At 40.0% G+C, this 25,292-nt stretch overlaps 1 protein-coding gene and 3 pseudogenes across 2 annotated transcripts; 2 read left to right on the forward strand and 2 right to left on the reverse strand.

Moving 5' to 3' along the window:
- The first annotated feature begins 1,186 nt into the window (after positions 1-1,186).
- LOC149038818 (uncharacterized) lies at positions 1,187-6,290 on the forward strand (annotated as a pseudogene). The gene is made up of 4 exons (XR_016180304.1): positions 1,187-1,619; positions 1,728-2,042; positions 2,898-3,089; positions 5,456-6,290. The product of XR_016180304.1 is annotated as an uncharacterized LOC149038818 (transcript).
- Positions 6,291-13,112: 6,822 nt separating this feature from the next.
- On the reverse strand, positions 13,113-14,396 carry LOC149038819 (uncharacterized; annotated as a pseudogene).
- A 194-nt stretch (positions 14,397-14,590) lies between these two features.
- Positions 14,591-15,160, reverse strand: LOC149038820 (uncharacterized). Its single transcript, XM_089185697.1, has one exon. The coding sequence runs from the start codon at positions 15,158-15,160 to the stop codon at positions 14,591-14,593; it is 570 nt and encodes a 189-aa protein (XP_089041823.1).
- Positions 15,161-21,294: 6,134 nt separating this feature from the next.
- LOC113668515 (uncharacterized) lies at positions 21,295-22,997 on the forward strand (annotated as a pseudogene).
- The last annotated feature ends 2,295 nt before the right edge of the window (positions 22,998-25,292 follow it).

Below are 25,292 nucleotides of genomic sequence, written 5' to 3' on the forward strand. Positions count from 1 at the left end.
TGCTCATGTCTGTAGAGAGGACTCCTACATATCGCTTTTCATCCACAGTTAGTTTCCAGTCTTCTTTAAGTTTTATCACTGTATTCTTACAGCTGTGGTTCCTAACAAAAAAGCTTCAGGTTCTCTAGTGTGCAATCGGCAGGTAAACCAATTGAAGAAGCTGTAATTTTGCATGCATCTTTCCGTACATTCATAACCTTCTCTACAGCAATCCTTCTTGTGAACTTGCAAACGACTGGTCTCGGGCCAAGAGTGGCGTCTCTGGTGGGAGTACGATGAGCAATATTGCTATCTTGAATAGAAATTTCAATTCCTGCAGCTTGACAGAGGCTAAGACATAATATATTTATGTCGGAGGCTTACTCACTTGCCTTTATTTCAGGGAGAGCGACGATCTTTATGTTGTACTGATAACTGTAGCGCTGAATCAGCTCGATGGATCGAATTTACAGTGTAGCACTCGGGTGCTAATATCTTTGAGCAAACTACATTAATAAATAATTATAATAAAAAGATTAATTCTATAACAAATAGGATAACTAACTACCTAGACAACTAACTTGCAAATCATCTTGATGTAGAGAGGTTTGCAGTTCCTGCCCTCTGCCGATCTGAAATCGTCATGTGGTTGTCTGTGTAATCGGCACGCCGTCGTGTATGTAATCGAAAAAGCTTTTCCAAGTACTTGCTTAAATACTAACTGGTGTAAGGTGCTATTGTTACCCAAATCAAAATATTTGAATAAGGACACAAAGGGACAGAAAAAAGTCTCTTTGAAGTGAAACGGAAACTACTTAAATATTCCATCTGTTTCTACGATGAAAGGAATTTCAAAATTAAAAAGACGGGTACAATAAACTCGAGGCCATTAAAAATAGAAAACTTAGCTGCAAATTCACAGCTCTGGTATAGAAAATATACCTATCTTAATTGCAGTAGCGCAGCTTAGGAAATAAAAATGGAAAAGCAATTAAAAGTTTCTGCTTAGCTATGTAAGGTTGGTGTGGAAACTATCGTATGAAAAGAAATTAAAGTTACGAGTATAAACGCAGCTGCTAACTACCATGAGAACCAATTTTCCCAGAAAGACCATCAACACTTATATTTACCAAAAAAACAGTAATAAATGACAAAAGTGCCGACATGCAGGTGCACAATGAAAGCGAGTAACAAGCAAAATCTTTTCCAAAAGCTTCTGTGGTTTTGGATCATGTTTACTAAAGGCACCCGCGGTCGAGTGTTGATCGATACCAGCGATCGACACTCGACAGGTCAATCAAGTGTCAACCACACTCGATCGACCTGTCGATCAACACTCGGTCGACATGTCAGTTGACAGTCGGTCGATAGAATAGAATCCTACTTTTTGCAGACACTCCATTTAGTGTCGATCGATACTAGCGGTGATCACTCGGTCGACATATCACTCACTTGGAAATGCCAAAATTTTTCCGCGAGAGACTTGCTCCTCTTATTTACTCAAATGATTTAAGGAAGAAATTGGTTCTCATACATTGGTTACAGAGGAAAAGGCTACTGAAAAGAAATGTTAATTGCTCTAGATGTGCACACCAGATGAACATTATTATTTGCCGACGGAAACCCGGTGGATATCAGTGGTAGGTAAAAAGCCAGTAGATAACAGATAATTCGCAAGGTATTTATTCCTAGCCATAAAAAAGATGAAAAGGGTTGTTTTGTGACCACAGGTATGATTGGATTGACAGGAAATGCAACTGATGTGGACCAACGAAATCACCCGGAGCAGATCGCTTTTTGAAGGTAGCAGGCTCTCATTACAGCGGCATGTTCAGTTTCTCTAGAAATGGGCTCAGAAAGATTCCTTGAGAGCCATGTTTTTCGAGGGAATTGCGCCGCGCAAAGTTCTTATCAAAATGGCGAGAAAATGTATAGAAGTAGCCGGGCACGCTGTAATCTTACACCCAATCCCAAGGCTTGGTGGACCAGGGGTCATTATTCAAATTGACGAGTCAAAATTTAACCACAAGTCAAAGATGAGTAAAAAAGGTTTGAATACATCGGTAAGTAGCCAATACTGCCACTGTAGAGTGCTCATTTGATAGGTTGAACGCATATCAAAATATCCCAAACTGTTGCTAAACTTTGATGCCAAAAAATTATAGGATTAAAAACGCACCATTAATAAAAGTGAAAGGAGATTGTCCGATCTACAAATTGACCCCGGCTAAATCAAGGGAAAACAATATGGTAAGATTAAAAGTGTTAATCAACTTTAAACATTTCTCCTAACTTTCAAATCCCAAACTAAGAAAATCACGTTGCAAGGGTAGGAACTCCGGCAAATTTTCATTCCCAATAATAAAAATTCGCTCTGTTCAGAAGCTCTTGTTTACTGTAGTAGTATTATCATTTCACTTAACTATAGCAACCAGAGCATTTTCACGTCAGTTAACTACAACAGAACAATTATGTATCGATGATTATGATAACTAATTTGTTTTTAAGGACCAAAATATATTGTCTTACAAAAGGAGCGGGCAGCCAGATAGATGGCCTATTAACCAGTAAATTCTACGGTTGTTAATTGTTAGGGATAACACTACATGTGGTTTTATTTTTAAAACAGAGAACGTGTTCGGAAGCGATAACGAAAATGTCCTAAATGCGCCTAAAACTGAAAAAATTCACACGCGAGGAATCGTACGTGTAACTTGCTTACGAACTGATTAACGTTAAATGTCTCAGCGCGCACACGCTAATTCCACGACACGCCTGTCCGGTACTTTCTTCTTAACATAACGGTTCACTATTATTTGATAGCTCCCTCAAAAAAGCATTATTCACTTGTCTGATATCGTTAAGTGGTGCATTACCAAAAATCTTGTCGATCATATGGGACTGTACTTCTTTCGCAGTTTCATAGAGGACGCCGCCCTAGAAGAGAAAAATGAGTACTTGGCTGGTTCGATACACAGTACGTGCCAGCCTGTCCATACCTACAGCTCTTAAGGCCACTCTTTTGGGTGCTATACAACACCAAGAACAACCCGGTTCCATTTTGCACACCAACCAGTGGGCAGCATATCACCAGATACAGAGACAACTGAGTTTAATAATAATAATAATAATAATAATAATAATAATAATAATATACAGTATTTATAGAGCGCTAATTCCCAATGGTCCAAAAGCGCTTTACATAATAAAAATAACAAAATCCTAAACCTACAAAACTACATTGTCATTCTATAAAAATTCCCAATGGTCCAAAAGCGCTTTACATAATAAAAATAAGAACAAAATCCTAAACCTACAAAACTACAAAACTACATTGTCATCCTATAAAAACATCATCATTCTATACAACATCATAACCAATTTTAAAAAGCCACGTCTTGAGCTTAGATTTAAAAGAAGAAAGGGAATTACAAGATCTAAGTTCGAATGGAAGTGCATTCCAAACAGAAGGTGCGGCAATAGTAAAAGACCGGCCACCATAAGTTTTAAGATTAAATTTAGATGTAGAAAGTAAAAATTGATTGGAGGATCTAAGAAGTCTACCAGGTGTATAAGGCTTGATGAGATCAGTGATATAGCTAGGTGCAGCACCATGAAGCGCCTTAAATGTAATTACTGTAATTTTGAAAGTTATTCTTTGTTCAATTGGTAGCCAATGAAGTTGAATAAGCAACGGCGTAACATGCTCATATCTACTAGTAAGGTGAATAAGCCTAGCAGCACTATTTAGGACACTCTGTAAACGTTTCAAGATACATTTAGGCTGACCGTAGAGCAGTGAGTTACAATAGTCGATCCTTGCAGTAACAAAGGCATGAATTAGAGTTCTACATGTATCGTAAGAAAGAAACTTGCGAATCTTAAAAAATATTGCGTAAATGAAAAAACGAAGACTTGCAAACAGCAGTAACGTGCGGCAACATCGATAGAGAGTTATTAAAAATAACTCCAATATTTTTAGCCATAGTTGAACAGTCAACAGTGTCAGAGGCAATCACCAGGTTTGTTAACGCAGGACGTGGGCGATAGGAGGATGAAAAAACTATAATTTCAGTCTTCCCACTGTTCAGCTTCAGCTTGTTATTTAACATCCAAAGGTCAATATCTTTAACACAATCTTCAAGAGCAGATGTACATGTTGACATATCCTCAGGCGATGACGTTTCAAAAGATAAATATAGCTGTGTATCATCAGCATAAAAGTGATAAGATAGACCATGAGATCTTGCAATATCACCTAAAGGGGAAGTGTACAAAGAATACAACAAGGGGCCCAAAACGGAACCCTGAGGTACACCATAAGGTAAGGCATGCACATCAGAAGAGACATCTTGGATTCTGACATACTGAGTGCGATCAGATAGATATGAGCGAAACCAGTCCAGTGCCTGGTCACAAATGCCAAAATGGGTAGATAGTCTAGCAAGGAGAAGAGAATGATCAACTGTATCAAAAGCAGCAGACAGGTCCAGTAGAACCAAAACAACAGATTTTTGATTGTCAATGGACATAGCAATGTCATTGTAGACTCTGAGAAGAGCCGTTTCGGTGCTATGGTGAGCACGGTAGGCAGACTGAAAGACTTCACACAGACCATTGTTGTCAATGTAGTCAACAAGCTGCAAAGCCACTACTTTCTCAATGACTTTGGACAAGAAGGTGAGGTTAGAGATCGGCCGAAAGTTCTTAAATTCTTGATAATCAAGACTCTGCTTTTTCAACAAAGGACGAATTACAGCTTGTTTAAGTTCAGTGGGCATGACAGAGGTCTCCAAAGACAGCTTAACAATTTTCCAGATCACAGGGCAAAGGAGATCAAGACAACCAAGGAGTATTCTAGATGGGACAGGATCAAGTTCACAAGACTTTGATGCCAAAGGGTGCACAATCTGAAGTAAGGTCGAATATGAAGGACAGCTCAAACGATGGAGTCTAGTTGTTGCTACTGTGGCTTCATTAAATAAATAAGTTCCCTGCATAGGGTTCGATTCCAGTTCATGTCGAATAGTAATAATCTTCTCACCAAAAAAGCCAATGAATCTATTTGCAAGATCCGCCACGGAAGAGCAAGATGGATACTGCGATGCAGGACTCCGATGTAACAACTTACCGACAATGCCAAACAGCTGCAGTTTCCTCTGATTAAGGCAATTATCATCAATAAGTTTGGTGTCATATTGTGAGCGGACAGAGAGTAATAGCTCATTGACAGTACGATTTTGTTCAATAAGACGCAGACGATCTTCGGGCAATCTAGTCCTACGCCATCTCCTTTCCAGTCGGCGACGAACTCTTCTCTCCAGTTTAATCTCCTCACTAAACCATGGAGCAGCGGGACGAATGGTAACCATGCGCGATTTTAATGGCGCATGCTTATCCAAAACACTACATAACTCCGAATTATACAAGTGAAGCAGCGTAAGTAAATCATTGGATGATTCAGACAAAAGAGGAGACTCACATAACACAATGAATCACATAACAGTCAATCATTCCTTGCATTTCATCGATACGGTCACTGGGGTACACACACAACACGCGGAAAGCAATTGGTCGGCAACAAAAGAAAAGTTAAAAAAAATGAAGGGTAATACAAACCCTAACTTCCTGATAGAATACCTTCATGAATTTATGTGAAGGAGATGGTATGGTGATACTCACCCAAATGGATGTTTTCAGCATCTTTTGCAAGATATTGCTGAGCAGAATCCTCTTTGAAATTAGTGGAGTCTGCAATGCGGTGCAAGATATACCAAGAACTACGGAAAATAAAATGTTTAGAAATTTGAAAGGGGAGGGGAGGAAGATTCTGAAGTTTCAAATAGACCTTTCATGTTAAATGGGCCACTGATTATACGGTGCTGAAAAGAACATTTTAATAAGACGCTTGTAATTATTGCAGACACTTGAGTAGGTTTACGGTAAAAACTCACAAGTAAGAACCTACTTTTTAAGAACATGTTAGGCTGAAATTTGCTAATTACACCCCCTCTCTACAAGAACCTCTTTAATGAATGAATGAATGAATGAATGAATGAATGTGTATTTATATACCGCACATATCACATACTGTCTCAAGGCGGTTTACAATTCTAATTGAGTAAGATCGAACGTCAGCTTGTAAAGGCGCCTCTGGCTGCCGCTATCAGTCCATATTTGATCTCACTCACCCACCCAGCCCATGCATGAAATGTACAATGCTCTTTAGCCTAACATTTGAAACATGTTCTTATTTTATATAAAACTAATCAGTGCACACTTGGGCAAATAAGATAGGTCAACATTTTGGACCTTTTTGGAGACACAGGTACAATCAACTTTTCTTATTATAGTCAATTTCCCGTGAATAGTGGGAAGGGGGGGACAGGGGGCGGGAGCCCGGGAGAATAGGGGTGGGAAGGGTACAGGAGGCAGGAGAGGAAAGGGCGGGAAGTGGGAGTTCTAAGAGGGCAGGAAGCGGGAGAGAAATGCAAAACGCTAATCATTGTCATTTATTAATACGTTAAAATAATGTCGAAAACATGAACCAAAAATGTTATTTGACGTGTATTTAGCATCTTCTGAGCAATCGAGGAAACGAAAATTCGCGCTTGGGCTGAAAGAGGGTTACTTTCGGCGAAAATGTAAACCCTTTTACAGTGGTTACGTCAAGCAGGACGAGTGCACGTTTGTCGCGTATTATAAGCAAGTCTGAGTGCTTGACTTGGTTAGAAAAGTTTCTCAACTCTATTTCGTCAAAGACCATTTTATTAGGTCTTAGTACACGTTAGTATTTTTCAGTGCGGCAGTAAAAGGTCTGTACATGGAAGACTGATAGCCGATCACAACTCATTGAGGAAAAATTCTGCAAGATTCTCTCAGACTCCTAAGTTGAACGTGATATGGAGTCTGATGAAATAGACCTTTCCATGGTTATTTTAACTTTTGATATTGGCCATGTAATGAAAATCTCTCTACACTGCTGGAAAGAGCACCTTAAAATTTGTAGAAATGGCTAAGTTTTGTAGTTATATCCTTTAAAATCACAAAGTTATAGCATCGCAAAGTCGAAAAATTTTTTTCGTGGTGAGGGGGGGTTTGTGCCCCCCAGCACACACAAGTGATATGTCTGTAAAACTTTCTCTCAACCTGGCCATTAATTATGTTTACCAGCTTTTAGGTGCTATTTCTAGCAGTGTCGATAGATTTTCGCTACCTGATCAAACTCAAAAGATGGAAAAAAATCCTGGAAAGGTCTTTTAGATAAAATCACAAAATTAGTCGGAAGAGGAGACAGACTTGACAGGTCAACAACCATTTGTTTTGCGCGAATCATTTGCACAAAAGTGCCACACTAGGTGGCAGTATGTAAGGTAAGGTAACACAGCTGCCTTGTGCAGTTGGAGTTTGGCCTTAATAGGGATTCGATTTCTTAGTCGCATGAGGACAGCAATTCTTTGACTAGCCTTCTTGCACGCTGAGTTTACATGTTCAGAGAAACTTAATCTGGAATCTATTGTTACCCCAAAAAGTTTGAGAGTTTCCGCGGTCTTAATTTACTCATTATTTAGGCGGATCCCTCCACTTGCTCTTTCCGAGCCAGTTGTTTCCATTTGGTAGCCGATGTTCAACGTCTGGTATTCCTTAAGGTTCTCTACCAGCAGATTGGACTTGTACCATTTAGTTCCCTGATCCACGCTCCCACCTAGCTTAGATGTGACCTCTTCTTGATTATGACCACTATGATACATTTGATGGTCATCCACAAACATTGATATGTCAGTCGCTACGCACAGAGGGAGGTCGTTCTGAAAGGTATTCCATTTACTAGTTGATGCGAATTGACTTCATTTTCCATTTTGACGCGGTTGTATCTGTCGCATAGTTTCCTTTGAAATATGAGGAAAAAAACTGTCGAGAACTTGTGAACCAGAATTAAGCCACTCAGCCTCCAGCCCTAAGGCTCCTAGCGTCAGTTCGGACTGCCAGTACTGCACTGTTGAATCTGTCTGAACCTAGGAGCGAGTCTTCATAACACCTGAGGGCAAAAATCCCTGAGGGGTCGGAAAAATTGATGGACGCAATAACGTATGGTTGGCTTTCAACTGCATTTGCAAACAAGAAAGGCCAAAACGCATTCGACGGCCAATAAGGCGCGACCAAAATACCGACAGCACCGCATACAAGGAGATGCTAGACCAAGCCAATTATTCTCTCCCTTCCACGAGACTGAAAAGCGTCAACAGCTCCACTACCTGGCACACGAAACCTGGAATTAAATCTGGGAAGATGGGTAATGGTAACATTCACATACCTATCGATGGTATGCGGGCCCCAGAGGCAAGTATGCAAAGAACCACAGGGTAGTATACCAGTCATCGAAATCCACAATATCACTGATAGCATCAGCACAAACATTAAGTTCCCGGGGGAATCCATTGAGGCATAAGTGTAACATTGTGAGTTTGACAAAAATCGAAAATATCAAATGCAATGAAATGCAATTTTGCATTAGGACTCCCTGTATCCATGATACGAACAGCCCTCCGGTTGTCGGAATGCCATTTGATGCACTTTCCTCGAACCAAAGCTTTAAATGAGTTTAAAGAAAATTGTATTGCCTTAAGTTTTCTCCATATAGAGCTCTCAGCAATTTCTTGCGTGCTCCACATGCAATGAGTCACTTCATTAGTACCAACGACAAAAGCCCCATAGCCAACTTTGCTGGCGTCCGAATAGCTAATTAAAAGGGGAGCCTTATAAGGCAAATTAGCTCTCGAGTTAAGTTTAACAATATTGTTTTTCCGGAAAAATATTTCCGAAAGGCAATCGTTATCAAGTCCGATATTGAAATGAGAATCTTAACTAGGAATGGATTCAATGACCATGCAGAGAAAGCGAGTTTTGAGACGTCAAGTTACCCAAAACTTAGCGATCTATCTATCGGTAATAGAAATATAGCCAATTACTAAGTCCCAGTTTAAACCCAGCCAAACAAGTGCACGAGTGGGGTTTCATTGTGATTTGATAGAGTTAGCTACAGCCTGCACTGCTTCAGGATGATTGTGCAAACAATGAATGCCGCTTGGCAGTAGAAAAATAATTTCCCTTGCCACAGCCGTCGCTAAGGAACGCAACTATTTTATACGGTTAAACTTCCTAAACTTCACGAGCGGTCCAAGGCACATGGTTAAAACATATGGGGCTGAACTAAGACCAAGCGAAAGTACTGGAAAGCAAAAATACCGAACAGTACCTAAGAAAATCTAGGAAAAACCAAAAAATAACTTGGTGATTCAGGAAAATATCAATATAATAATATCCAGCCTTAAGATCAAAACTGCAAATGTCATTGCTTTTGTTAATATATGATGGTAGAACTCTCCAATCCTCACACTTAAACTTCTGCTTCCAAATACATCGATTGACATGACACAAATCCAGAATAAGCCTTTTCTTTCTTGAAGATTGTATAGACACAGAGAGCGGCTTAACAACATATGGAACAAAGGGCACGTCGACAACCGTGTGGGCGGGAGTAATTAATATATGGCCGACTTCACGAAAGACACATTATCCAAAGCAGATCTATTGTTGCCTCACAAGGTGTACTAATGAAAGGAATCCGATGACCGAATTTAATGGTGTCGATGACCAACTTATTGGCATCAGTAGTGTGCCAGTGTGCCAATATTCCAATTTGGCCTTTAGTACAAGCAATGCATGATTCTGTTCGAATTAAAAAAGATTGCGATCAAAATCAAAATCGACTAATAAGCTAGAGTCCCTTTCCCCAAAAGATTCTAAATTGGAAGGATACATATCTAATACTTATAGAACGTTAAGCTAACAGATTACCTAATCTTGCGTTACAAGTTCAGATGCAGCCTCCTATTTACATCCAAGGGCCGATGGACAACCAGAACCAGAAAAGAACAGACTAGAGCCAGACGATTTGGCTTGAGTAACAATTTGACAATGGGATCTCCAATGGCCTTGTTGACCACAGGCGAAACAAATATCACTTGGCCTTGGTTTTCTGAAAGCGCCAAAGGTGCGAGAATCAGACCTGGCGTTTGGCTGAGACTAACGAGCAAACGCGGCGGTTGAGGTAGTAGATGGCTGAGGCTCAAAAAGGCCTTGTTTGGTAGGCTTCGCTTTTCGATGAAGGTGCTGATTCTGTTTGCGAAGAGCCCTCTGTTTGGCCCGACGTATGCACTTTTCATCCTCCGACCCGCTAGCCAATTCGTTCGATAGATACTTGTTGAATAAATCCCAGCTAGCGGCGCACTTATCCGCCAATCTGATAAGTTTGTTGCACTTCTTTATGTCAGAGTCCCGTTCTTCCAGGCAACTTTTTTAATAAGTCAAATTTCCGTTTACTGAGAGTGTTGGATGCCGACTTCATCTTCTCTGCATGATTGGAGTTGAAATAAAACTGCTTCTTGTTTCCCTCGAATCTGACGGAGATTTTGGAATCTTCTTTCAGCTTTTTGGCAACCAAGTCGGTATTGCTAATGAATCCTCTTGAATATGACACTACAACTCGCTCAACTTCTTGTCGGAATAATCATGAATAAAGTAGACACTGACGCTAAATCACCAGACTCGACGTTAGGCTGTTCTGGCCCTGAAGCCTACGGAGGCTGAGCTGAAGTGGAATATTGCTTAGAAAATGAAGACATTTCATTTCATTTTTTTCATTTCATTTTATTTTTATTTAAACACGGTCAATTCATCAGCCTAAAAAATACATATCACATACGCTAGAATATTTAAAACTCAAACTATATACTATAACACTAAAAGCTGTTTTCTGTGAGTGCCGTGCGTTAGACTTAAAGAATGTCATTGATCTTACGTTTAAATACCCCCAGAGACTTTGTGTTCCTTATATCGTATGGTAGATTGTTCCATAATGTGGCGCCATTGTAGCTAAAGCTTTTTCGATAATAATTAGTGCGCGGTAATGGAACATTGAGCTTATTTTCAGAGTCCCTGAGGTCATAAGCAGAGTCACGCCACGTAAACTTTGAACACAGATACTCTGGTGCTAGCCCGTGCAGAAATCTAAACATTATGGTGGCTTTGTGAATTTCCTGCTAGCGTGTAAGATTTTTTCACCTTAAAAACTCGAGTAGCTTAGTTACATCAGCATCATAGTTAGAGAATGTCAACACACGGGCTGCTCTATTCTGCAATTTCTGCAGTTTGTCTCGTAGCGTTTTCCCACAGTTACCCCAAACAATGTCACAGTAATCAAAGTGAGGTTTTACTAAGGCTTGGTAAACGAGATGTAAGGTTGATGTTGGGATCAGGTGCCTAATTCGCTTTAGGGCCCCAATACCAGAGGCGATCTTTTTGGTTAATTTTTCGATGTGACTATGCCAATCGAGTTTATCGTTTATCGTCATTATTACACCAAGCGATTTCGTAGCTGTAACCTGGCTCACTTGAGTATTGTTCATTGTAATTGTTAGTGAAGCTGTGAGAGTATTCAGTCTCTGCCTCGACCCTATTAGCATGAATTAGGTTTTGGTCATATTCAATGTAAGTTTGTTTGCTTGTAGCCAGTTGAAAACGTTTGCTAGGTCTTCATTTAGACAAAACTGAACATTCTCAAGATTACTGCCCGCATATGTAAGGTGCGTGTCGTCAGTGTACATTCTTGGTTTACAATTTGATAAGCAATTTGGAAGATCGTTAATATATAATAAGAACAATAATGGACCGAGGATGGTCCCTTGAGGGACGCCGCATGTCAGTGAGTAGCTATTGGAAAGCGACCCGTTCACAGAGCATTTTTGTGTGCGGTTTTCTAGATATGACTGAAACCATTTGAAAGATTTGCATGTATACCATAATAGTTTAGTTTCGATAGAAGAATCTGATGATCAACAGTGTCAAAAGCTTTCTTCAAATCAAATCCAAATTGATTTTCCCGTTATCAGTATCATATGCCCAAGAATCTGTCGCTTCCAGGTTAGCTCGTTTATAGTCTGCCAGGTCTTTCGGGAGTCGCTGGTGTGCTTATTCAAACTATTTTGGTAATAAACTAGCTTAGCTGAGCGTATTTGCTTATTGGTTATATTTCTTTGTTTCTTAAATAATGCCCAATCGTTAGGATCATTTGTCTTGCTAACTTTGATTTTTAATATGTCTCTATTATGCATAGAGTCTTTCAATTCAGAGGTAATCCATGGAGAACTCCGTGAACGAACACGCATCGTTTTCAGTGGGGCATGTTTGTCAGCAATAGCTAGAAATGTACATTTCCATTGCTGCTACATCACGTTTGGGTTGGAAGACTCATATACATTATCCCAACATTGAGATAGGATGTCATAACGAAAACTTTGACGATCGAAATTTCGGAAATTTCTATATGTAATAGGATTATTTCCATTAGACATTCCGTTCTGGGCAAGTTTTCTATATACATACACCATGCTATGATCACTTATCCCGATGTGACAAACTCCCGAACAAACGATCTTATCTGAGCAGTTGGTATAGATTAAATCAATTAGAGTTGTTATCCTCGTTGGTTCAGAGATGAGCTGCTCGAGTCCGTAGACATCGGCAATACTCCTTAATTTGGATACATCATTGTCATATCGAGTAGTGATCATATCACAGTTCATGTCTCCCAGTACAAAAGATTCTACATTTTCACGATCCAATTTTCCAATTAGGGATTCAAAAGGTGAAAAAATGCCAATAGGAGAGTCAGGTGGTCTGTACCAAATAACAATCACAAAAGGTTTTGAATTTGGCTTATGGATTTCCAAGCAAAGATTTGCTAATGCATCCATATGTAGGTCATTTCGTACAGTAAAGTTGATTGAGGTTTTTACATAGAAGCATACCCCTCCGCCAGATTTTGTAAGTCTATCGCGGCGAATTATTCGTATCCCGAAATATGAACTTCATGATCTCGAATACTCTCGTTCAGTTTCGTTTCATTTATGGAAACAATATCGATATCACTGTTTGCTAATAGGATTCTTAGCTCGTCTACATGTGTTGTTAATTGATTAATATTGAGTGATGCCATTTTAAAACCGCGCAAAGGAGGCAATAGTGAGATAGATTTTTCGGCTCTTTGGTTGCTTAAAACACATAATCTCATTCTATGTGCGATTAAAATTATTATAAAACTGCTCATTACCTTTAAAATTTAAGTGCAGTCCACCTTTGTTGAGTCCGCTATGAGATATGTTCTCATGATGGATTAATTTCCATCCATTTTGATGGCAGAACTTCTTTAGATGCTTGTTGGCTGTTTTCACTGCCTGGTCAAGCTTATCTTTTCTGCATACAAGCTCCGACAGCGTGACGATAGTATCGCAGGTGCTCTCGATCTGCCTCGCGAGATCCACAATCGATTCCGCAACAGCCTTTGGTTCCCTGGTTTTAAGATCATTAGTTCCAATGTGTAAAATCACTTCGTTGGGCGAAGGTTCTAGATTTGGCTTGAGCTAGTGATTCATGGCCATTGTCGTAGCGCCCGAGAAAGGCTTGACTATAACCCTATGGCCGACTGCTTTTCCCAGATCTTTTCCAGGCATTCTTGAGATCATCGAATCTCCTATGAGCAGGGTTGTGCGCTCTTTTGGTTGTTTTTCGGGTTCGAATTCTTTTCCTGTCAGGGTGTTGTTGGAAGCTCCTTTGTTTTTCGATTTCTTTCTCTTTTTCTTTGATTTCACAATGAAGCCTTGTTCTTTGTTGGCGCAAGGTGTTGACTCATCCATACTTTGGACAATGGTATGTTCATTAAAGGTGTTATTCGTTGAACGGCATTGAGTAGCTGCTTCTCTGGATACGATTTGCAATGCAAAACTTAAAGAATCGCGTTCTTGGCCTACTCTTTTATTTTCTTCCTTCAAAGATATAATTATATCCCGAAGTCGAGAATTTTCGGATCTCAGGTCTTCCTCTTTAGGTTTCTCTTTTATATGAGCCCATAAGTTCAGCACTTCAGATTTTAGACAGTCCAACTCCTCTTGTACTGATTTGGCGTTTTAGTTAAATGTCAGAGTAGAAGCTTCTTCTTCATTCACGAGAATAACCGAGTCGTCATCAACCGGTAACTGGAGTAGCTTCTTCAGTTTGGCTTTCATTGCCTTTGCTTCCGGACCTTGGACTTGAAGGGTGCCGGTACTGTTAAATAAAACCAACGTTATTGTCTTCGACTTCAAAGAACTAGACCTTTCAGAGGGACTCGCGGTTGCAGAAACTTCCAAATTCAGGACATTCGTACAAAATTCCTGAAGTTGTGGTAGACTTCCTTTCCACTTGAATAGACTTTGTTTGTCGTCCCAATGTAGGTATTGGTTTAAGGGAGTTAAAGAAGGTTCAGTGCCTACAAATTCGACGGAATTCGCGGAGCCCTCAGATACACGTCCGCACGCCATTACAGCATGTGGTAATGTGGTCACTCGGAGAAAACCTGAGTTCGGCTGATATTAATATTGAGGGCGCAGAGACATTCGTATGACGCAAATGAATATGAATGAAAGCAATGCAGTATATATTCCAGCTCTCTACTAATGAAGCAATTGTAACGACATACCATGCAATCCCACACAATACGTAACCCATGATAAATTCAGACCCCTCCTAATTGTGGTGAGTATAGCTTCCACTCACATCCGTGCCTTGTGGTAAATTTGTCGAACTGTTTGAGTTCCATTTCTAGTAGTACTTCGTGTAACTCAGTTCGTCCTCTGATACAGCTCGTTCCTCTGTCTTTCCTTAGGACGGCTGCTGGACCACATATAGCGAAGAAGCGCCTCAGTGCGCAGACGAAGGAGCTTGCGTCCATTGACTCCAGTAGCTCAATGTGCACTGCTCTGCTGCTCAGGCAGGTGAAGAGAAGACCCCAACGTTTTGACTGCACAACTCCACCTCTAGTCTTCCGCGTGTAGATAGTCCCGAGAACCAAAAACATCAGACCCGACATTTGTGAACGGCGGGCCAACTTCGGCTTCTTGCAAGTTTTACAGGAGCCCAATGCTTTTGCTACCATACCATGACCTCCCATGAGCCAATAGCCAGCTTGTCGAATCATTCCGTTTGTTATCTGTCGGCCTGGTGATGGATTTGCTCGTGGTAATGGCAAATTATCAATGGGAAATGTGGTGGTCCTTTGGTAGGTGAGCAGGGTGTTCCTCTCCATACTCTATTTTTGCTCTCTTAAGTCATCCTCCCACTCGAAGGATTCCTTTCGCATCGATGAGAGGGTCAAGTCGGTAAAACTGGAATCCTTTCAAAGACTTCTTCCTTTCCACACTCCGATCTATTTCCTCCTTCCTCTTTCCTCTAGTCAAGTTGGTGAAGCTGGAATCCTTTCAAAGACCTTTTTCTAGACGAAATGTTGAATACCACTGCCCTATAGCTCCTCACCAAAGGCCTCTTTCTGTGTTACTCAGATGATTGATTACATTCATCACTCGAATTAGATCTTCGTTGGGGCTTGAAATCCTTGACCTTTGCAGTTAGGTGTGCGATGGCGCGTCTAAAGGAAGGGAGACTACTGAAGGATGAAAATCTTTGAGCTCCTAAATCTTCACGTTTCTGTAGACGTGAAGTGCAGGTTATGACTTCTTTGCGTACCCCAGGGTCGTTATCATCTAATTGGATGTTTTCTTGCTGTGACTGTGACGCACGGGTCCTTCCTCCCGTCTTCCAACAGAAAGGCCTCCCTGTGGAGGCCTGTGGAGTCTCAAGTTGGACCTAGACAGCATAGCCTGTGTGGTGCTTACTAGGTCAATAGCTTGTCCCGGCGTTGCTGTGGAAGCCAAGCCTTTGTCGACATAAAAATTTTGACAAACGAACTTCTTTGCCTCCCTTCCTTCTTCTTTTCGCTGTCAGTTATGGTTTTCCTGAAGCCGAAGGTCGCCATTGCGGAAGTTAGACCGTTACTGAAAAGATGGATGTTCATTAGATACTCCACAATTTGCTTGTGTAAGTCGTTGTCTTTGAACGAGAGGAAAAGTCAAAAGTCTTGTGTTGCTGGCGAAGTGGAAGGAGTGAAACATCTGTACGGTGTCGCACACAACGGCTATCGTCTCCCTTCTGACGCCGACTAGGCTGTTCATAAGGTCGGGGCCAGGTGGTAATACTTTAGTCTGCGATACTCCATTGTGCCCTGCCGAAGAGTCGAACACAAGTCTAATTTGTGTTGGCTTTCTTGAATGTTATACACCGAAGTGGAACAGATACCAAACTTGATGGGATTTCTCTTTAGAAATTTGTCCTACTTCTGGTGTTAGTGAGGCGTGGCCTTTCTCAACAATCTTCTCCATGAAGTTCAAGTGGTCTGATTGAATTTGCGGTTTTCTCCTGAGGGTGTGCAGCAGGCCGTTTAGAAAATTGACTGCCTGGACTTGATTGTTTGGCATTTTAACTCTTCCTGGCGAAGGGGAGTGGTATCTTTAAATTACCTTTATCGTTTCTGTGGACTCCGCCTCCCATGATTTCTAGAAATTTTCTTTCCTCCCAGGACAGGCCCACTTGATTGTCATCTCTAGACGTAGAGAAAACGTTGTTGTCTAAAATTGTCTGTGTTAAGCTTCCTTTAGTTGTGAACTTGTTTGGACAGGGTACCAGTTCGCAGGCGCTTATTGTCACCTTGGAAAAACCCTTGTCGTCCGAGTGGAGGCTGGTGCGACCAATGAGCAGGTGGGCGGGGCCTTTACGGGATCAAGGCACATCTGACCTGTTATCGTCCAGCCTGGGGTGAGTCGTAGAGCCTAAAGAGCCCCTTTGGGTCCGTTCTTAAACTCCCTGACTTTATGAAGTTCTGGAGAGTCCCTTCCGATAAGGAGATGGATACCAGCGGTGCTGTCCAAGAGTGGAATCTCTTTTGCGATTTCTTGTAATTGAGGGAATCTCCTCGCCATCTCTGGTGTGGGGATCTCGCGTTTGTCTTGTGGAATGTTGTCACACTCTACAAGTGTTGGTAGCGTTGACGTAAGTCCATTTAAAGACCTCACCATTAGACCCGCACTCGACGTCCTTACCTCTCTTCCCTCTCGTTACTGCACGTAGACAGGTGGTATTTCTCTGCCAGACTGAGGGCTTCAAGCTCGTCTGCGAGTTTGCTATTAACAAGGGAGCTGTTACTTTGGTTGTCGAGGATGGCCTAAACACGATGGACACGACCTGAGTTGACTTCGCTGCACACGTCTACCAGTAGGATTTTGCTGCAGGACACGCCTCTAATATACAGGAAGAAATTGCAAAAAATAATATATGTAAAAGTGAATGAGATCCTGTCAATTCTTAAGGAAAAAGACATCGATGTAAAAGTAGAACATCTATCATTAATGTTTCTCTTACAAATTCACACTAATGTAAATTACAAATTTCACTCATTGTTAGTGCAAACTTGCCACTGATGGCTTTATGTAATGTAACATTCCTGTGGAATATTTATTAAACATAGTTGTTAGTTCAAATAACGATGTTTTCTGTTGTTTTAACTTTCATGTACCTTTCGTGGAAAATTGTCACTTATGTAGAAAACCCATCATTATTTTCTTTCTTTGTAATTCCCATGCATGGTTGGAATCAAATAACTATTAATGATAATTTAAAGAAGAACATCATTGGGTAAGAGCAATCTCTATTCCCATTCATGATATTGTAGTTTATTCCATCGAAGGAAATTTGAGAACATCCATGTAAACTTCTGGTTGGTAAATTAACTTAATCCATTAATGTCAATTGATTTGAAAATTTTATCATGGACGGAAATGGTAATCCCCTAAATTAGTTCTAAAAGTAAAACATTTCAGTTATTTTTAGGAAACAGCATAGGCGTAATAGCATGCTAAAAGCACTTAATGCACCATTAAAAACAGCCATTCCTCTAAGTTAAATAGGATCATGGTAAAATACATTTTCTAATCCACCTTTCTCAACCTGCTTTATTTAGTGTACATACCAGTGGAAGGATTAAGAAACTGGGAAAAGGTATACTAGTTGCATTTGCACATATCATAAAAGCGTAAATAGATTAACGTGCAGTCTGGTCTTACACGACTTACGCTGAGACTCATCTCAAAGCAATTTCTGCCGTGAGTGACAATTTTAAAAAGTTGCACTCATCCAATTAAAACACAACTTACAGCCTCGTTATAAAATATCACATGCTGCAAATGCCCAGGTCGCACAAAATGGTAAACAAAACAAACTTTCACGTGCAGTTAAACGTTAAAAGTACAAATAAGCACTTGAATGCGGCTAAAATGGCTTCAACTTTTTAATGTCATCCCTTGAAGCCTTTTTTTTTTGGTTCCCCATGACTTTGATATAATTCTTCTTAAGAAGTGCTTTGCAAGAACTTAAACGAAACTGCTCTGTGCATTTTTTATACCGAAGCTTTGGCTGAAGAAGCAAGCTGATTTCTTTGTATGTCTGCCAGTCGGATCGCATTGTATGCAACACACAATAAGCTTAGCTGTTTCATAATTTTTCACTTTCACATTTTTATTTTTATTTTCTGATTTATTTACAAGATACTCCTTTGACCCGCAGATAGCAAATGCTAATCAAGGCGGGTCAATTTATTTTTCTCAACTAACTTAACTTAATTACACTGGAAATAAAACGGAAATGAAGAAATATAACATAAAAAGACAGAAAGATACACAGGAAAAGAAAAAAAGGAAAATGACAGATGTTCATTGTAAAGAAGGAAAAGTCCTAGATGTTCTAAGTGTACAAAACATATTGTGGAACTGGTTCAGTTTGGTTCAATTATCCTGTTTGAATTAGCATTATCTTATCAGGCTCCATAGCAGAATCTTCAGTCTCTAGAATACTGAGGAGGGCTCTTTTTGTTTCTTTTTTTAAAGATTTCTCCAAAAAATCTTTATATTCATAAGGTATCTCATTCCAGAGATCACCTGTCATCACCTTCTCTTTTGCCTGTGGACGTGCAAATCTGCAAACGACTGCGTTCGGCCGGTTGGATGGTTTTGTTGCTGGCACACGACGAGCAATGTCTATATCATTAATTGATATTTCTTTGACTCTTGTTTTTTTAAAAAGTTGTAGGCAAAGATTTGCCGTTTGCTCTGAAGACTCCTGTTAAGCCACCAACGGTAATCCTGTGATTTTTACATTGAACTTACATTGCTGATTTTCCTTTCTAAGTTGGCTATCTTTTCCAGTCATCTTGTTTGGTTTGTCTCAGATGAGTTATAAACGGAGGAAAGAAAGACAAGTCCACTCCGCTCGAGCGCACGTTGCGTAACTTCGTGTGGGAGAGCTGAAAAAGAAATAGGAATATAACTTGGCTGCTCCTCTCACCTCACAACGTCATGCATACAAGACCAAAGGTTTCAAACTCATTCAAAAAATATTTTGCTCCTGTTTATTATTAAAGATACATGAACTGTACTCTGCATTTAATTTACTTTCCTTTTTACGTCGTCTGCGGGTATAAAAATAACTTTTGAGGGAGGGGATGGGTATATTAGTATAACTGAAGGCCTATAGCCCGTTTGCATGGCCGCCCCGAAAGGCGGGAAAAACCAATATAATTTTTCTCACTTGTAAAAGCGAGGGGAATGTCAATATGTGATGCTTACAGCTGAGCGATAGACACCTGCGGCAAGCTGGGCCGTGCATTTAAAAGATGCATGGTGACACGTTTCCAGCAAACTTCGAGAATAGGAATGTCGATACGTGCTGCCTAAATGAAAGGATGACGGAAAAGACAATGAAAAATTTTAAGCCTGGTGATTTAGGTGAAGGAAAATGTTATTTGATGAATGATACGGACATATTCAAGGAGATAAAAATTCAGAGTGCTCCCAATAAAAGTCGAACCAACGACCTTTGGATTAGTTTACCACTGCGGTATACCACTGAGCAATGGGAAACTCGTTGCAAAATGGGCCGGCGTCTAATTAGGTTCATGATGACAAATTTCCCGCCAACTGCGAGTATAGGAATGTCGATATGTGGTGCCTAGTGTAATAATGATACGAATGAAGAAGAAAATATTGAAGCCTGGAAATCTGAGCTAAAGAAATTGTTATTCAGTGAATGAAACAAGCATACTCGGAAGAAAGACTTCCGACTGCTAACAGTAGGCCTCGAAACATATGATCTGCCATTAGTACTTCGAACGCTGTAATACTAAGCTGTAAGGTACTTGTGCTAAGCTGGGCCGTTTGACTAGGTCTATAGTGACAAATGTCTTGCATACTGCAAGGATAAGAATGTCGATACGTCGGAGAAAATATTGAGGCCTGGTGATTTGAGGACGTTATTCAGAGAACGAAACAGACATATTCAAAGAGAAAAAAAAAATTCAGTGAGCTCCCAAAAGGTGTCGATTAGTACTTGGGACACTGAATTAGTCGTATCACTGAGCTGTGAGGAACGTGTGCCAAATTAGGCCATTTAACTAAGTCTACAGTGTTAAATTACCTGCGTACTGCGAGGATAGTATGTCGATCTATGGTGGTTATCGGTAATGACGATGCCAGTGACGATGAAAATTTTTAAGCCTGGTGGTCTTTCAAAGAAGATTTAATTCAGTGCACGACAAAGGCCTACTCAGAAAAAAAATAACGATGCAGAGTGCTCTTAAAAGGACTCGAACATATTAGTATTTCTGACGCTTTGACATGAGCTATAGAAGATTCGCACCATGATAGTGCATTTAACAAGGTCCATGGTGACAAATTTCCTGCATACTCCCAGGACAAGCGCAATGACGAAGTTAATGGAGATGGTTAATAGATGATGATGGTATGTTTGAATCGGGGTGAATTAAGGGATGGAACAAGGTCTTCAACCGCCTCGAGGATATCTACAGGAAATTTTCACTTTTGATTGCATTAAACAAGTGCGGTGATTTTTTACTAGGCGACTTGACTTGAGACAGGTGGTTTTAATGAGTCACTACAATACGGATAACGAGAATTATTTTTGAACTTCCGAACTTTTGGCTCAATGCGCTCGTCGAGGGTCAGGTCTTTTCTCGAGTGCATTAACGGAGATTGATCTCACTAGTGCGTACTTACACTACCCACTTTACTAATGCAGCGAAATTGTCTTTCCGATTATTGATCACTTACGAGCTTTCCCGCCTTGCGTCGGCAAAAGTCCCTCAGTCCTGCTGTTGTCCTTTCGTTACTTTAGTATCTTGAGTCTTTAAATATTCTTTCCTGTTTCAGTGGTACGCTATTATCTTGTGCTCTATTCGTTTATTTTGTTAAGTAATCTTTGGTCTGTCGTGCTCTTTAAGTTTGTTACGTTAGTATCTCGTGCACTTTTGATTTAATTTTATAAAATAATTCAAATGGTGCGCGCGCTCTGATTGACCATAAAACCATTTTACATGAGCGTACGTAAACACGGTTTTCATACTGAATCTTCTCGCGGAGTTCTCCCTGCTATTTATTTAGCAGTAACTCAGTTTCTTTAAGTTTGTTTTGAGTACAGTAATGGAAGAAGAAGATTTTCCTAATTTTTCTTTGGAGTTTAATTTTCCCAGTATTCAAGAAACGGCCGAAAAGCCAAATGAACAACAACAACAAGCACGTCGCTTTCCTTCGTTGCAAGAAGAGGCTCTTGATGAAATTATAACTGGTTCGGAAGCGAAAAGAACCAAATATGCCACTCTGAACAGGGTAAAAACGTTTAAAGGTAAAGTATTTTTACCGTTTTACAAGGAAAACTTGAGATAGTACTAATTGCAAACCCCAGTAAAATTTACACTACTAATATTTGCAACTCGTTCATGTACGTAAATCAGTATAAACACAGATAGTATAACAAACTTTTGAACGTGTTTATAAAACAACAAACAATTGAAATAAAAGAAAACAATAAAATTAAAATTCTATCGCCATTTTTATTCAAGATTGGGCGACTGAAAGGCAGTTTTAAAGCCAATAGAAACCATGACTCCATCTGAGCTTGACTCACACTTGCGGAAATTTTACGCTGAAGCAAGAACAAAGAAAGGGGAAGACCACAGCCGTTCTTCGCTTCTCGGCTTCAGAAACGTAATTGAGCGCTACCTCAACAACGCTCCCTTCAAACGAGGAATAAAAATGCCAGGAAACCCGGTCTTTCAGAGTTCTAACAAAATATTAGACGCAAAAATAAAAATGCTGAAAAAAGAAGGGAAAGAAAACATTACTCACAAGCCCGCTATAGCTCCTGAAGATCTAACAAAATTGAAAATCTCAAGTGTTTCCTCCCGTCAACTCCGCTTGGACTTTTGAGAAATGTATGGTTTCACACCACTCTTTATTGGTGTCGCCGAGGTCGAGAAGGTCAGCGCTCTTTAACTCCGCAAAGCTTTATTTTTTGATAAAGATGCAAGAGGCAAAGCATATTTTACAATTTTGACGAGAGCACCAAAAACCACCAAGGAGGAGTTGCCGACAACACAACTTATGAAAAAGATGGGCGAATGTATGAAACTAAACAAGTAGGCGATGGATATTCTGCAATGAAGCTTTATTTGGAAAAAATTAATCCAGGATGCCAAGCTTTCTTTCAGTTTCCGAAAAGAGATTGGCAAGCAAGTGACAACGTTTGGTACGAAAATCGCCCACTCGGCGTCAACAAACTCGGCAACATGATGCGCGAGATCAGTCAAGTAGCCCAACTTTCACGCATTTACACCAACCATTCTCTGCGAGCAACTGCAATAACTTTGTGGTCGCAAGCTGGCATTTCAAGCCGTCAAATCATAGCAATTTCGGGACACCGAAATGAGCAAAGCCTCAAGCATTATAACGATCGTCCATCTGAAAATAAGCTACGAGAGTGCAGCAACGTTATTTCAGAACTGAGCATTGGGTGACCAAAGTCCGAATTCCCGCCGCGATGTTTTGATGCCAATAACCAATCAATCAAGCCAGCTTTCGCTTGAATTCGGTAGTGAAAGAGTAATGAATTTCTCTGGTTTGTTCATCGCCTGCAAGTTTGGCGACGTGCACATAAACTTTCAACAGCCTCCGAACGGATCTTCTTAAACAATTGAACTCTTGAACAAGAGGTCCCTTGCTGGCTTTCGACACGTGAAGTTGGAAGAATATTTCACTTACTTTTTCTTTTAACATTTAACATTGAAAGCTCTTGAGCTGTTTTTAAAGGGGAATTCTGATTGAATGGTGGTGATTCCGGGAGAATTGTTATCTTGATCAACTTAATAAATACTAGTTTTGCAGAATATTTAATTCCTCTTTCATTAGTTATTTTATAAAAGAAATGTAAAATGGTTTACGTGTTTATATAGCCTGATGTAAACACTATGTAAACACGGAAACCATTTTACATTTCTTCATGATGTGATTTTTTCGTCAGTACCTCACGGTCTTTTAGTTTTTGTTTGTGTCCAATTGTTGCGATAGTATCTTATGTTCTTTTAGTTCAATTTGTTATGCGATTGTAATGTTTGTATCTCGTACACCTAAGCTCTCTTGTTGTTTGATTTGTTTCGTTAATATTTCACGGTCTTTTAATTTTCCTGGGTTTGCAATTATTATGTTTGTAGCTCGCGCACTTTTGGTTTTCGTTGTTGCCCGATTGGTACGTTAGAATCTCTTTAACTTTTAGTTTCCTTGTTCTCCGATAGTTACGTCGGCATCTTTTGCACTCTTAGTTTTCCTTACTGTCCGTTCGATACGTTAATATCTTGTGCACTTTTAGTTTTCTTTGTTGTCCGACTGTTTCGTTAGTTCCCCGAACAATTTTAGTTTTAATTTTTTGACAGATTATTACGTTAGTATTTCGTGCACTTTTTATGGACAGATTGTTACGTTACTACCTCATCGTTTTTTAGTTTTCCTTGTCGTTCGTTTTTTTTGGTCAGTATTTCAAGCTCTTTTAGTTTTCCTTTCCTTAGTATGTCGTGCACTTTTAAATTTTTTGTTGTTATCTAGTTGTTACGTTGAAAGTTTCTTGTTGTGGCTAAGGAAAGGTCGCCAACGGATGGAAATGGGTAAGGAAACAACAAGCCTGCAGAAGCCATGCCAGTAGCTGCAAATGTCTTTGGATTATAGGCATGCGAAATTCTTTCGGCTCTAAGAGAGCCAATCCTTTTTTCAAAATCACGTGACAAAAACGAACAGTAACAACCAGAAGGCTTCGATCCATGACCTCTGCAACGCTATGAATTATTTCAAGAAATAACAGGGATCGTAAACGGTCAAATCAACTTTCAAATCTCGTAATACAATTGCAAAGCTAAAATATCCGCTGGTGCTGGCAGGACATACCAAAATCCAGGAAGGGTAACAATGTTGCACCACCGTTGAACTGAAGTCCTTGCAAATCACTTTCAGTAAGACTCCAATAAGCGGAGAGAAGTTTGTAATAAGTAGTTTGCCTTTTGCCTTTCAAAGGCTTGGTAAATGATTGTGAACAAAGGGAAAAATACCAGTAATGTAGCTGAAACAAGTAGGGAGAGTAAGAATATCGGCCAAGTCAGTCTAATCATAGAGTATCAATGTTCATTCCATTGTGGCAAAAGTAAATCGTATTCATGAATAAAACTGACATTCATTAGTGTAAACAGAAGGTCCTTGAAGAGAGAATGGTCGAGAGCTTATTTTCGATTCGAGTTTTAGCTCAAGGGTTTTTCTGCTTAAACAAAAGAGCTATCTGTTTGTTAAGTTAAAGTAATGAAATGTTTAACTTCCGTAGAAAATTGGCAAACTATTAGCATACGTAGGCACTATGTATGAAGGAAGCAAACTCCCGTCATTGGGAAAGCATCTGAAAGGACATTTGACATTTGAACAAAACACATCAATGAAAACTGAAATAAAAATTACGGGTGTTAATGGGCTCAATGATTTGAGATGTATAATGGCTGTAAACATTTGAAAATCACATGTTGCACCGCGGTTAAAGAATCGAATATAAAAGCGACCCTCGCAGTTATGAACACTACTGAACTAGTAGTTGAAATAAGGCCTTCTATGAATTACCTCAAATACAATGGCTTAAGCAGAGAGGGTCGAGAGTGGAATTGTCAGTCTGTCGATAAACCTTGTCAGTAGGCAATTCCCGCTTCAAGTATCAGATCATTAGTGCGAGCTTACCTGATGACAGTGAAGACGAACAGCAAGATGAAGATGACAAAATGGCCTGGAAGCGATTCAGACCATCGGCTCCTCGCTCTGTATGTCAATCAATGTATATCGGTGCCTTGATTTCACTCTTAACTCCTGCCACAGGGGCGGATCCAGGAATTTTTGATTGGGGGGGGGGGGGTCCAAACTTTGGTTCAGAAAGGACTGTTGAACTCTTTTGAGGCAAATTAC

This window comes from Pocillopora damicornis, chromosome 10 (assembly GCF_964200805.1).
Source record: "Pocillopora damicornis chromosome 10, jaPocDami1.2, whole genome shotgun sequence".
NCBI classification, from domain to species: Eukaryota; Metazoa; Cnidaria; class Anthozoa; order Scleractinia; family Pocilloporidae; genus Pocillopora; species Pocillopora damicornis.

Excerpts from the sequence above, each read along its gene's own strand:
- LOC149038820 (XM_089185697.1), bottom strand. The coding sequence starts at position 15,160 with ATGGAGAGGAACACCCTGCTCACCTACCAAAGGACCACCACATTTCCC.